General features: G+C 41.6%; 1 protein-coding gene across 1 annotated transcript in view; it reads right to left on the bottom strand.

The window, feature by feature from the left end:
• Positions 1 to 13384, bottom strand: part of LOC118396512 (protein phosphatase 1H-like) — a 61081-nt gene extending 47697 nt beyond the window's left edge. Inside the window, exon 1 of the mRNA XM_035790767.2 lies at positions 12737 to 13384. Within this exon, the coding sequence (XP_035646660.1) occupies positions 12737 to 12969 (233 nt within the window). The 5' untranslated portion in view covers positions 12970 to 13384. The remainder of the gene's footprint in view (positions 1 to 12736) is intronic.
• Positions 13385 to 14529: the final 1145 nt, after the last annotated feature.

Below are 14529 nucleotides of genomic sequence, written 5' to 3'. Positions count from 1 at the left end.
CAGGTTTAAAAACTGAAATATCACATTTATATAAGTATTCAGAACCTTTACTCAGTACTTTGTTGAAGAACCTCGGCAGAGATGACAGCGTCAAGTCTTCTTGGGTATGACGCTACAAGCTTTGGCACACCTGTATTTGGAGAGTTTCTCCCATTCTTCTCTACAGATCCTCAAGCTCTGTCAGGTCTGCATAGCTATGTTCAGGTCTCTCCAGAGATGTTCAAATGAGTTCAAGTCCGTGCTCTGGCTGAGCCACTCAAGAACATTCAGAGCCCCGAAGCCACTCCTGCATTGTCACGGCTGTGTGCTTAGGATCGTTGTCCTGTTGGAAGGTGAACCTTCAACCCAGTCTGTGGTCCTGAGCGTTCTGGAGCAGGTTTTCAGCAATGATCTCTCTGTACTTTTCTCCGTTCATCTTTCCCTCAATCCTGACTACTCTCGGTCCCTGCCGCTGAAAAACATCCCCACAGCATGATGCTGCCACCACCATACTTCACTGTAGGCATGGTGCCAGGTTTCCTCCAGACGTGAGGCTTGGCATTCAGGCCAAAGAGTTCAATCTTGGTTTCTTCAGATCAGAGAATCATGTTTCTCATGGTTTGAGAGTCTTTAGGTGCCATTTTTCAAAACTCCAAGCGGGCTGTCATGTGCCTTTTACTGAAGAGTGGCTTCTGTCGTGCCACTCTACCATAAAGGCCTGATTGGTGGAGTGCTGCAGAGACGGTTGTCCTTGTGGAAGGTTCTCCCATCTCACAGAGCAACTCTGGAGCTCTCTCTCAGAGTGACCATTGGGATCTTGGTCACCTCCCTGACCAAGGCCCTTCTCCCCCGATTGCTCTAAGAGTCTTGGTGGTTCTAAACATCTTCCATTTAAGAATGATGGAGGCCACTGTGTTCTTGGGGAACTTCAATGCTGCAGACATTTTTTGGTACCCTTCCCCAGATCTGTGCCTCGCTTCAAGAAAAAAATAAAAGAACATCTAATGCGATAGACCATGAGACTTTCTATTTCCTGTCCAGTCACAACTGAATGTTAAATGTGCTTCCTGTCAGGCATTTTAATTGTCTACTTGTTGAAGTATTGTTTGTGAAGTATTGATTTGTGGTTGTTTGTAATGTCTTGTTAATTGGATATGGACCCCAGGAAGATTAGCTAGCATTACAGCATTAGCTAATGGGGATCCTAAGACAAATAGAGCACTACGGAAAATTCCTTCGATCTAATAGCATGGTTTTTGCACTGCCAACTGTGGGACCTTATATAGACTGGTGTGTGCCTTTCCAAATCATGTCCAATTGAATTTACCACAGGTGGACTCTAAGTTGTAGAAACATCAAGGATGACCAATGGAAACAGGATGCACCGGAGCTCAATTGAGTCTCATAGCAAAAGGTCTAAAATACTTAAAGTATTTGTTTTTTTATTTTTAATGAATTTGCAAACATTTCTAAAAACCTTTTTTCGTTTTGTCATTATGGGGTATTGCGTGTAGATTGAGGATTTATTTTTATTTGTATCCATTTTAGAATAAGGCTGTAACATAATAAAATGTGGAAAATACTTTCCAAATGCATACATATACAAGACCTGGTCAAATAATTTCCCTCGTACATGAAGGACTGGGCCGCAGGGAAATCTGAACGAATGGATACATTTTGTCTGCTTTTGTCCAGTCTAGACTCCAGTGTCACAAAATACGAACATTTATTTTTCACATGCACTAGCCTCGACTTCCATTGCAAATGGCAATGAAAACATTCATGCCAGGGTATGTACATTAGTTGTTACATAATCTGTACTTGAGGGTTTGTTATAATGAACTGACTGATAGGAGAGACAAAGCAGGGTTCCACTCTCTAGTCTCCAGCGGAGTACAGACACACTAGAGAGAACAGGACATTGGCAGGAAGAGAAGCTGAAATCCACACAGTCAGATCACTGATAATTGATCTCCTTGTAAGGCTTTTACAAAATGGGAGATCTCCCAGGACCCTATAGACTCAAATCATAGATTTACCATAGATTTACAGTGGGGCAAAAAAGTATTTAGTCAGCCACCAATTGTGCAAGTTCTCCCACTTAAAAAGATGAGAGGCCTGTAATTTTCATCATAGGTACACTTCAACTATGACAGACAACATTAGAAGAAAAAAAATCCAGACAATCACATTGTAGGATTTTTTATGAATTTATTTGCAAATTATGGTGGAAAATAAGTATTTGGTCAATAAAAAAGTTTATCCTAATACTTTGTTATATGGGGCGGCAGGGTAGCCTAGTGGTTAAAGCGTTGGACTAGTAACCGGAAGGTTGCAAGTTCAAACCCCCGAGCTGACAAGGTACAAATCTGTCGTTCTGCCCCTGAACAGGCAGTTAACCCACTGTTCCTAGGCCGTCATTGAAAATAAGAAATTGTTAACTGATTTGCCTGGTTAAATAAAGATAAAATATACCCTTTTGTTGGCAATGACAGAGGTCAAACGTTTTCTGTAAGTCTTCACACACTGTTGCTGGTATTTTGGCCCATTCCTCCATGCAGATCTCCTCTAGAGCAGTGATGTTTTGGGGCTGTTGCTGGGCAACACGGACTTTCAACTCCCTCCAAAGATTTTCTATGGGGTTGAGATCTGGAGACTGGCTAGGCCACTCCAGGACCTTGAAATGCTTCTTACGAAGCCACTCCTTCGTTGCCCGGGCGGTGTGTTTGGGATCATTGTCATGCTGAAAGGCCCAGCCACGTTTCATCTATAATGCCTTTGCTGATGGAAGGAGGTTTTCACTCAAAATCTCACGATACATGGCCCCATTCATTCTTTCCTTTACACGGATCAGTCGTCCTGGTCCCTTTGCAGAAAAACAGCCCCAAAGCATGATGTTTCCACCCCCATGCTTCACAGTAGGAATGGTGTTCTTTGGATGCAACTCAGCATTCTTTGTCCTCCAAACACAACGAGTTGAGTTTTTACCAAAAAGTTATATTTTGGTTTCATCTGAACATATGACATTATCCCAATCTTCTTCTGGATCATCCAAATGCTCTCCAGCAAACTTCAGACGGAACTGGACATGTACTGGCTTAAGCAGGGGGACACGCCTGGCACTGCAAGATTTGAGTCCCTGGCGGCGTAGTGTGTTACTGATAGTAGGCTTTGTTACTTTGGTCCCAGCTCTCTGCAGGTCATTCACTAGGTCCCCCCGTGTGGTTCTGGGATTTTTGCTCACCGCACTTGTGATCATTTTGACCCCACGGGGTGAGGTCTTGAGTGGAGCCCCAGATCGAGGGAGATTATCAGTGGTCTTGTATGTCTTCCATTTCCTAATAATTGCTCCCACAGTTGATTTCTTCAAACCAAGCTGCTTACCTATTGCAGATTCAGTCTTCCCAGCCTGGTGCAGGTCTACAATTTTGTTTCTGGTGTCCTTTGACAGCTCTTTGGTCTTGGCCATAGTGGAGTTTGGAGTGTGACTGTGAGGTTGTGGACAGGTGTCTTTTATACTGATAACAAGTTCAAACAGGTGCCATTAATACAGGTAATGAGTGGAGGACAGAGGAGCCTCTTAAAGAAGGAGTTACAGGTCTGTGAGAGCCAGAAATCTTGCTTGTTTGTAGGTGACCAAATACTTATTTTCCACCATAATTTGCAAATAAATTCATTTAAAAAATCCTACAAATGTGATTTTCTGGATTTATTTCTTCTAATTTTGTCTGTCATAGTTGAAGTGTACCTATGATGAAAATTACAGGCCTCTCATCTTTTTAAGTGGGAGAACTTGCACAATTGGTGGCTGACTAAATACTTTTTTGCCCCACTGTACCTGTAGTGAAGTGATAGTGCTCCAATTAACTGTTTTCATTGGTAAGCACTGGTCCGCTACCAATTTAAAAAGGTGAAGAGCACCAAACAGTATAGGAGTAAGAGACTAGGCTTAACATATTAATCCTACCTCAAACAAATATCCTAGCTATCCAATTCCTTTATTTCAGTGCCATTTTAAACCATACTGGGCATGTTACCAGGTTGTTAGAGACCATGATACTAGGTTAGAATAGCTAAATTGGTGAGCAGAGCTTGACTCAATGGTTTAATTATTGTATGGGCCATGTAGTGTAGGGTTTAAGTATTTGCTAAATTACCATACACCTGTTCCACATTGAAACTCACCCAACACCTTCATCAAAGTGACACTGGTCTGATACTTGCAATAACAGGCCTAACCTTTCATTAGTCTGAAAATCAGATTAACCAGAAACTGTCCTATTGTCAGAAAGACATGTTTGGCATTGCACTGACATCCACCTCAGCAGAGTTTCCCATAAAGGAATAGAGAAGATACGGTAATGAATGATACCTTTGTGTTTGAGCCCAGACTGTCTGAGCCGGAGTCGGAACCCCGACCACAACAAGTGATACACTTGAGCGTTCAGAAGTCTTTCATCTCTGATCTGAGCGGAATGGGCAACCATGCACTGGCCTAAGAGATGAAGAGTTTCAAGTTTATTCGCCACGTGCACAGGATACAACAGGTATAAAACAGTAGTGACATTTTTACTTTAAGAGCTCTTTCCCCAAAAATGCAAAGATAATAATAATACGATTAAAGAAACATGAGAATGCAAGTATATAAACAGGTCAGTGCCAGTTATTTATGCAATGTGCAGGGGTACTGGAAAGGTTGAGGTGGGTTTATACATAACAATACAAATAAACTGGCAGTAGGATATACAAATAAACAGGTCTGAAAAGAGACTCGTAACAAGAAAATATAAATATTCATGGTAATATAGTAAATGATAATATATACACTACCAGTCCAAAGTTTTAGAACACCTACTTAGTCAAGCATTTTCTTTATTTTTTAGTATTTTCTACATTGTAGAATAATAGTGAAGACATCAAAACTATTAAATAACACATATGCAATCATGTAGTAAGCAAAAAAAAGTGTTTAACAAATGAAAATAGTTTAGATTCTTGCCATTCTTTGCCTTGATGACAGCTTTGCACACTTGGCATTCTCTCAACCAGCTTCACCTGGAATTCTTTTCCAACAGTCTTGAAGGAGTTTCCACATATGCTGAGCACTTGTTGGTTGCTTTCCCTTCACTCTGCGGTCCAACTCATCCCAAACCATCTCAATTGGGTTGAGGTCGAGGGATTGTGGAGGCCAGGTCATCTGATGCAGCACTCCATCACTCTCCTTGTTCAAATAGCCCTTACACAGCCTGGTGGTGTGTTGGGTCATTGTCCTGTTGAAAAACAAATGATAGTCCCACTAAGTCCAAACCAGATGGGATGGCGTATCGCTGCAGAATGCTGTGGTAGTTATGCTGGTTAAGTGTGCCTTGAATCCTAAATAAATCACAGACAGTGTCACCAGCAAAGCACAACAACACCATATATTTTGATTTGTTAAACACGTTTTGGTTACTACATGATTCCATGTGTGTTATTTCATAGTTTTGATGTCTTCACTATTATTCTACAATGTAGAAAATAGTACAAATAAAGAAAGGGGAAAAAAACGCTTGAATGAGTAGGTGTCATAAAACCTTTTGACAAGTAGCGTACATGTAAAACAGGCTTAATAGTGACCAGTAACAGGATAAATAGTTAATAATGAATGGTAATGGCAATCAATAATCATTGGACAGCAGCGTAATGGTAGGAATGCATCTAACCAATATTAATTTTAGCAGCAGTGTAGGTTGTGTCTGAGTGGGTAGAGACCTGTAGATGGGTATGGTAGAGTCAGTCAGTGTGGATAGACTGTAGGAGAGGGAGAGCAATAGTTGTCTGTTGGTCTGAGCCTTGGCCTTTATGCACCGGTAGCGCCTGCCGGACAGGAGCATGGAGAACAGCCTCTTGTTAGGTGGCGCCGGAGAAGATGGCTGACGTTTTACGAGCTCCTAACCGATTGTGTTTTTATGTTTGCTTTTTTTTGTAACTTATTTTAAACATTAGGTTGCTGCTACCATCTCTTAACTTCTGGACAGGGATTACTCACCATGAACTGGCAGAAGCATTTTTTACATTTAACGAGTCTGACATACTCTTTTCCCGCGAACAGGCCCAAATCCCCGTCATTTGCTTCAAGACGAAGAGAAGAAGATAAAAACGAGGTCGGGCTTCTGAGAATTTGTAGGCGATCGAATGAATGCCCCTCCTTCCATTCTACTAGCTAACGTGTAATCATTGGGAAATAAAATCGACGACCTACAAGGAAGATTAAACTAACAAAAGGACATTCAAAACTGTAATATCTTGTGCTTCATGGAGTCGTGGCTGAACGACGACATTATCAACATAGAATAAGCTGGCTGGTTATATGATGTATCGGCAGGATAGAACAGCGTAGTCTGGTAAGCGAAGGGGTGGTGAACAATGCATATGTAAACAACAGCTGGTGCAGGATATCTAAGGAAGTCTCAAGGTTTTGCTCGCCTGAGTTAGTGTGTTCTACAGCTTATCATGAGATAGTCTATCTACCTAGAGAGTCATCTGCACTCAACCATCTTTACTCCACACACAGAGACGCGTACAAAACTCTCCCTCGCCTTCCATTTGGCAAATCTGACCACAATTCTATCCTCCTGATACCTGCTTACAAGCAAACAATAAAGAAGGAAGCACCAGTGACTCGGGCAATAAAAAAAGTTGTCAGATGAAGCAGATGTTAAGCTTCAGGACTGTTTCGCTAGCACAGAATGGAATAAGTTCCAGGATTCTTATGATGGCATTGAGGAGTACACCACATCAGTCATTGGCTTCTTCAATAAGTGCATCGATGACGACGTCCCCACAGTGACATATCCCAACCAGATGCTATGGATTACTGGCAACATCCGCACTGAGCTAAAAGGCTGCAGCTTTAAAGGAGAGGGACTCTAACCCGGAAGCTTTTAAGAAATCCCGCTATGCCCTCTGACGAACCATCAAACAGGCAAAGCATCAACACAGAACTAAGATCATCATACTACACCAGCTCTGACGCTCGTTGGATGTGGAAGTGTCTGTAAACCATTACAGCCTACAAAAGGCAAGCACAGCCGAGAGATGCCCAGTGACACGAGCCTATCAGACTGTCTAAACAACTTCTATGCTCACTTCGAGGCAAATAACACTAAAACATGCATGAGAGCACCAGCTGTTCCGGAGGATTTTGTGATCACGCTCTACGCAGTCGATGTGAGTAAGACCTTTAAACAGATAAACATTCACAAGGCCGCAAGGCCAGACGGATTACCAGGATGTGTACTGTAAGCATGCGCTGACCAACTGGCAAGTGTCTTCACTGATTTTCAACCTCTCCCTGTACGAGTCTAATACCAACATATTTTAAGCAGACCACCATAATGCCTGTGCCCACGAACACTAAGGTAACCTGCCTAAATGACTACCGACCCATTGCACTCGCATTTGTAGCCATGAAGTGCTTTGAAAGGCTGATCATGGCTCACAACACCATTATCCCAGAAACCCTAGACCCACTTCCATTTGCATACCACCCTAACAAATCCATGCCTTGTCTCCTTATCTGAGTAAGTGGCTGAATGAATAACTAGCAAGTTAAATTTAGGGGCCGCGTTAAAACCTTAGCATTAATCCAGCTACATTTCCTATGATAAACATTGGAAACACCCTGTGTATACAAAACATTAAGTACACCTGCTCTTAATTTATTTATTTATATATATATATATATATATATATATATATATAAAATAAAATTGGGGGGGGTAGATCAGATTTAATATTGCAGATTGATAAGAAGCCACAATCTATTTAATCATCCGCCTCATTTCCAATCCCCCATTTATATATTCTCCTTCTCTATTATTTTCCCCTAAAACTAAAACCCATCGCCTAAATGGAGTAAACTAGAGGGGTTGGGTGAAATGTGAAAGGCATTCCGTTGTATAACTGACCAGGTATCCCCCTTTCCTCTTCCAGCTTATACATACTACATACATTTCACAGACAGTATATTTTACATTAGTTATCTTTTGTTTGTTTTTAGTCCCAGCCTTGAGCTACCCTCAACCCCTCCCACCGGTCTCTTAAGACCATCCATTTCTAGCTGCCATATATTTTTACACTGTGCTGTTTCACAAAAGTCCTTTCTATTCTCAGAGTTTCTACAGATTCTAAATGAAAGATAAACACCTGCTCTTTCCATGACAGACTGACCAGGTGAATTCAGGAAAAAGTTGTGATCCATTATTGATGTCACTTGTTAAAATCTACTTCAAATCAGTGTAGATGAAGGGGAGGAGACTAAGGAAAATAAGGATTTTGAAGCCTCAAGACAATTGAGACATGGATTGTGTATGTGTGCCATTCAGAGGGTGAATGGGCAAGAGAAAATATTTAATTTCCTTTGAACAGTGTATGGCAGTTTGTGCCAAGAACTGCAACCTTTCTGGGGTTTTCACACAACAGTTTCCTGTGTGTATCAAGAATGTGCCACCATCCAATGGACATACAGCCAACTTGACACAACTGTGGGAAGCATTGGAGTCAACATGGGCCGGCATGCCTGTGAAATGCTTGACATCTTGTAGAGTCCATGCCCGACGAATTGAGGCTTTTCTGACGATGCAACTCAATATTAAGAAGGTGTTCCTAATGATTGCCATGCATCGTTTTTGCAAAAAATTCCTTGCTGTTCATTGTAAGCTCAGTTACTTGTGGCTGCCAGCTAAATAGCGTTGCACTTCAGTTGTCATCTGATGAAAATGAAGCTATTTTCTACCGAATGTGTTGCACTAATATATTTTCTGTGATGTAAAAAACTGTTTGCCACGCCTCTGATCACTCTATATAAATTAAAATGTTATAAAAATGTTTACTTTCAATATAAAAACGTCAATATTCACCTGCTCTCTACAAATATGAACATTTATTGAAAAACTTCAAAGAAATAGTTAGTATTGAAAAACCATCCCGTGGCCATTTCCAAATACCCCGGTATACACGGTATACCGCTCAAGCATATGCTGGATTGGTGCACATTCAACAAATCTGATCTAACAAAGTGGATATTTGTCAAATCCATCATGATTGATGTATTTTAACAGGTCCACAATCTAATTAATAAAGTCAGATTTTGATACATTTGGTTGTTTTTCAATGTGTAAGATTTAGAACACGGAATTAGAACACTCCAGTCCTCGGGGGCCCTCAATTTTTCAACATCCCTAGCAAACACAGCTGATTAAACTTAATTGCATTCTAAACTGCAAAACATGATTGGTTGATTATTCAAGTCAGGTGTGTTAGCTAAGGCAAAAGTGTGACAGCAATCAGGCCCCCGAGGACTGAAGTTTCGCATCTCTGATTTAGAAGTGGTCCCTTTTCAGGTTTAGAAGAAACAACTTCTAATTGCTAACTCCCATTCATATAAGCTGGTAGCAGAGAAAACGGTGGTGGTAGAAGTCATTTAACTGTAATGCAGTTGATTGGTGATGATGACATGAACTGGGATTGACATCCATAAAAGCATTACACTCCCGGTTTTCACCTCAACATAGTGTGTAATACACAAACAAAAGCCTAAACGTAAGCACATTTTGCTGGGGGCAATGAGGCGATTCAGGATCTTTCCCACACGCGTTTCCAAGGCCTTTCCATTGTTTTTGTTGTCAAGTTCCATCTCTTACATTCTGATTACGTTGTCAGGATCTATTTATGACTAAAAGGCACAATTGATTAATCATTCTAACCCAACGTAAGCGACTGATCACATTCAAATCATCATATTAGGAGAAGAGAACATATGACACTGATTCAGTTCCTGTGTGTGGTCGACAATATGAACTGAAACCGCTCATTTCCTTGTGGCCATCTAAGTTACCCTGTTACTGGCACCCTTACAAGATAAAAAGACAAAACACGTGCTACTACATCATGTGATTGCCCACTGTCCAAGTGTGTACTTCTCTGTGACATTCACTTAGATATGCCTGTCTGCCACCCTCCAGTCATCACATTAGCAGTGTTCATTCTACACAGACACACATTGACTGATGTATTGATCCTCTTCCACTCAGTTCATGAGTACTATGTAGCTGCAGGACAGGAAGGGGGAGGGGCAGAGAGAGCCATGGCGACAGATAGACAGTCGTATAAAAAGGGGGCGGGTAGACTTCATGTAGTCTCGTAGGCCTACGGAGGGGAGCATGAGTAAGAGAAAGAGAGGTCGGGACATAGAGAGAGCAGGACTCTCTGCCCTTCTGAAATGTTGGCGCTCACAGGGCCAGACAGCAGACCGGGAGAAAGTGTGCAAAGCGGCCAGGTCAGGGAAGGATTGTTGTAGTGCCACGCCTATTCTTCCGCCACCCACCGCCAATCTGTGAAATACAACAGCTCGAGTCCAGCTCTTATAACGCAGCCTCTGACTATGTTATATCACAGTTAAGAGGGCGATTTCTTGGCACGGGACACTGTTCTCAGTGGAGATCACATCATCTTAATATGGGCCTGGCTGCTGGCTGAGAGGAGAGGGAGGGGACAGATCTCACCCCAACAACAGAGCCTGCTGGTCAACCAGCTGTTGACAAATCCACAGCAGTGCCATCCCTACACAGACAGCTGGGAGAAGCATGTCAGCCATAGCCTCACACGGACTAGATTGCTTTTATTTTCAGTCTAGTGCTGTGCTGCATGCATGCTGAGTAGGTGCTGAATGGTTGTCCAAATATAGGCTGCTAGTCCTTTTTTCATTCTTGTGATGGAAGCCTGAGGGAATGCACAGATACATCACCGTTAACATTCAACAGTCGAGGAATGCAGACTGGGAGGTGTTTTAGTGTTTGTTTAGGAGGAAGACAGCAGCCCCAATATAAAACCTTTTTTTAATTTAAAGTTCAAACCATGACCATCTTCAACATCACCACTGTGCGGCAGACCTGAAAGGTCACTGGTTCGAATCCCCCGAGCCGACAAATCTGTCGGTGTGCCCTCGAGCAAGGCACTTCTTCATAGCAATTAGGGTTAAGAGTGTCTGCTAAATGACTCAAATGTAAAATGTTAGGCAGTATCTTGTACTTTGCTGCACTGGGAGAAAATGTTAAGCTCATTGAGGTGAATTTGTGCCAGTATCCAACTTGAGATGGAGAAGCATTTGCACATCTAAATTGGGTTCATCGTCAGGACACGGGAGTTAAATTTGTAACAACAGACGCAGAGCGAGAGCGCTTCTTCCTGCACACTGTATACTTGTATTGCAAATTGCTAAATGTATCCTATTATCACAATGTGATATGTCATTCTACCAGAGCTGAGAAATGACTAAGAAACTGAAAACTCAGGAGGATCGATGGACAAATTAAGCTTGAGGAAAATAAACAAGTATTTAATGGCTGACAGGGAACAGAACAGACTTCAAAGTCATTTTTCCACTTCCCATCTTGGCACAATCCACACCTGTGTCTCTCTGTGAACACATAATGTCTCATTTAGGTGGGTCTGAAAATGCAGTGTCCTTCACAAATCAATGTAAAAATAGAACTGCTTCAGAAGAATGACATGCGTATAACGTGCGTTTCAAGTTATTCTCCATGCCTTCTCCTCCACACAATTAGCATTTCATTGGTATCTGAAATAGCAAAAAAAAAAACATTTCAGGATTTGTTTCATTAAAAAAAAAAATAATTATATAGCAGCACAGACTACTCTCTTCATTGAAGCACTGAACAAGTTAGCTTTTTCATAAGGCAACCTGCAGCAGTAACTGTTGCTTTTACAGTGTGGTTTAACAATGTGTGCAAAGCAAAGTGTTTACAAACCCATGTCCTCTAACTATCCACAACACCATGATAGAATCTGCCTGTGCACTCCAAATGGGGCATGCATAAATAATACAACTGTAAAAGGAAGTGATAATCCATCATCCCCTGACAGACACAGCGATGTATAGCATGGCAAAGCAACTACTGAATGCCATTATAGCTCACATGCCTAACTCATGGTACTGAAACTACAACTAGTTGCACTATATCTATCATAATATTTTAGCCATGATGCACAATGGCATGCAACAGTATATTGTAGGGCTAGGTGGTGTAGCAGACAGCAAGTATGGTATGGGTAAATGCTATAGGATACTAAAGCATCTCTCTGTTGTTGTTCTTGTGTCACAACAACATGTCCATGCAAATGTCATTTAGTAGCCTAAATAGAAACCCATCTATGTTTGCGTTTCATACATCAAGGGGCAACGTTTGCACCCACTAGTGAGATATATATTTACTGTTCATTTTTATTGTTTATTTCACTTTTGTATATTATCTACTTCACGTGCTTTGGCAATGTTGACATGTTTCCCATTCCAATAAACCCCCTTGAATTTAATTGAATTGAATTAGAGGCTATGCTGACAGACCGTATAGCCCAGGGATGGGCTACTTCAGTCCTCGGGGGCCGGGGAGCTGTCACCTTTTCCCCCATCCCTAGAAAACAGCTGATTAAAAGTAATTACGTTCTAAACTGATGATTAGTTGATAATTGGAATCAGGTGTGTTAACTGGGGTTGAGGCAAAAGTGTGACAACTATCAGGGCCCCCGAGGACGAGAGTTGCCCATCCCTGGAATAGCCTATTCACATGGAAATAAATGGCGCACAATAATTATTGTTTATGCTTCTGACTCTGGTCCAGGGAGCGTGCTAAACCTACCGCTTTAAACGCTGCTGATACTATAGCTTGCTACGACTTAAAGATGGACGCATACTTACTCTGCATAACCAGTGGCCCATGGCAGCCTCTTCGTCTCTTTCAGAATGAGGATAGGGCGAGAAATATGATCCGCCGAGCACTCGATTTCATCCGGTGACAGTCCCAGAAACTCCGGTCTTGTGTACGGATATTTCAGCGGTAAATCGGAGCCACCGAAATGGTCAACGTTTGAACTGCCAGTCATCATACCTCCCATAAAATTGGCCACAGCTGATTTCATCCGTGTGAGCATGTTCTTGCCGCAGCGTGTCCGAGCGATGGTAATGTGCGGGTCCCCTTGCCCGGAATTTCACCTTGGCTCGGAGGCGTTTTTGCGGAACGCAACAGTTCAGATATGCGCCTCTCTCTCTCTTTCATTCAGACGCGGAAACAAACTCATGATAAGCACAGTCATGTGACAAACCGGTTGTTTTCTGGATTTGGTTGCACAGCCATCGCGCTGTGATCAGTTTAAACGATTAGCAGCACGTCAGGCAGTAGGTCAAAGGTAGGCTCGTTGTTATCCAGGAATACACTACAAAAGCATGTAAGGAGTCGCCTACTTGTAAGCTAGTCACTTCAAATCCAACGTTTGCTTGCCCTCTGAAGTGCTCCTTGCTCATACCCTCGAAATAGGGTAAGTGCAGTCAGCTGACACATACATCCTCTTTGGAGTGGCCTAGTCAGTCTCCTTTTCTGTCTGACAAAGCATTTTCAGTTCATTCTATTTCACATTCTCCCACATGCCCTTCTCAGACATGTCCAAATTATCGCATTTGTGTATAAGAATAGAACTTCCAATTACAGTAGGGACTATGCCTATGTGTCAACTGCAGTGGAATAACCTAACCAGAAAACGAGGAGTATTTCACACCAAATTGGTTTGGAATGGGTTCTCCAAACTCTGGCGCATTTCCCCCCTAGGTCAGTTCGTTTGGACTGGTGTGAACACTCTATCCGCACTCGGGAGCGCAATAAAAAAAACACATGGATCGCTCAAAAAGGGTGGTCTCGGTCCCATTCCATACCTACAATGGTGCTTTTCCCTGCAGGTAAGAACAAAGTCTGGCCCAAACACTGGAAACCCACCTAGCAAAATGTTGAAAACACAACTATGCCCCATAACCAATCTATGTTCAGTGTTAGTGGAATGTGAAAGTTTAAAATAGGTATTCAAAACAACTTAATTTCAATGTACTTGCAACCTATACACATGGATGCAGTATAACAAATTGGTTTATGATTTTTTTTTAAATTAACATTCATACATCACTCCGGTATTTAGACACAGTATTTATTTTCAACAATTCAAGTGCTAGTTGTCTTTCTATTCCACTACTGAAGGAGCATGACTCAAATCATCATACCTACTCATATTTCACATTTTGAATGTCCAGCAGGACAAAATATACATTTGTATTATTCCATACCTCACCATTAAGTGAAGTTTAGCCAATACATATTAACAAAAGGTTTTCCATTAGGTTCTTATATGAACCTTTCATGTAACATTTAGTAATCATTATTTGTGCAACCAGCATTTTTTTTCTTTACAATTATATTGTTTACAAACAATGAGTAAAACAAGTTTATATTTTGGTTTGGACATCCTGTTCTTACTCTTTCAATCAATGGCAACATATTGCAAAACCAATGAACAAACACCGTATATGCAAAAGCAACACATACAGTTGAAGTCGGAAGTTTACATACACTTTGGTTGGAGTCATTAAAACTCGTTTTTCAACCACTCCACAAATTTCTTGTCAACAAACTATAGTTTTGGCAAGTCGGTTAGGACATCTTATTTGTG

Source organism: Oncorhynchus keta, chromosome 17 (genome assembly GCF_023373465.1).
Source record: "Oncorhynchus keta strain PuntledgeMale-10-30-2019 chromosome 17, Oket_V2, whole genome shotgun sequence".
NCBI lineage: Eukaryota > Metazoa > Chordata > Actinopteri > Salmoniformes > Salmonidae > Oncorhynchus > Oncorhynchus keta.
Note: the sequence above shows the minus strand (reverse complement) of the source record. Positions and strands in the feature narration are given on the sequence as shown.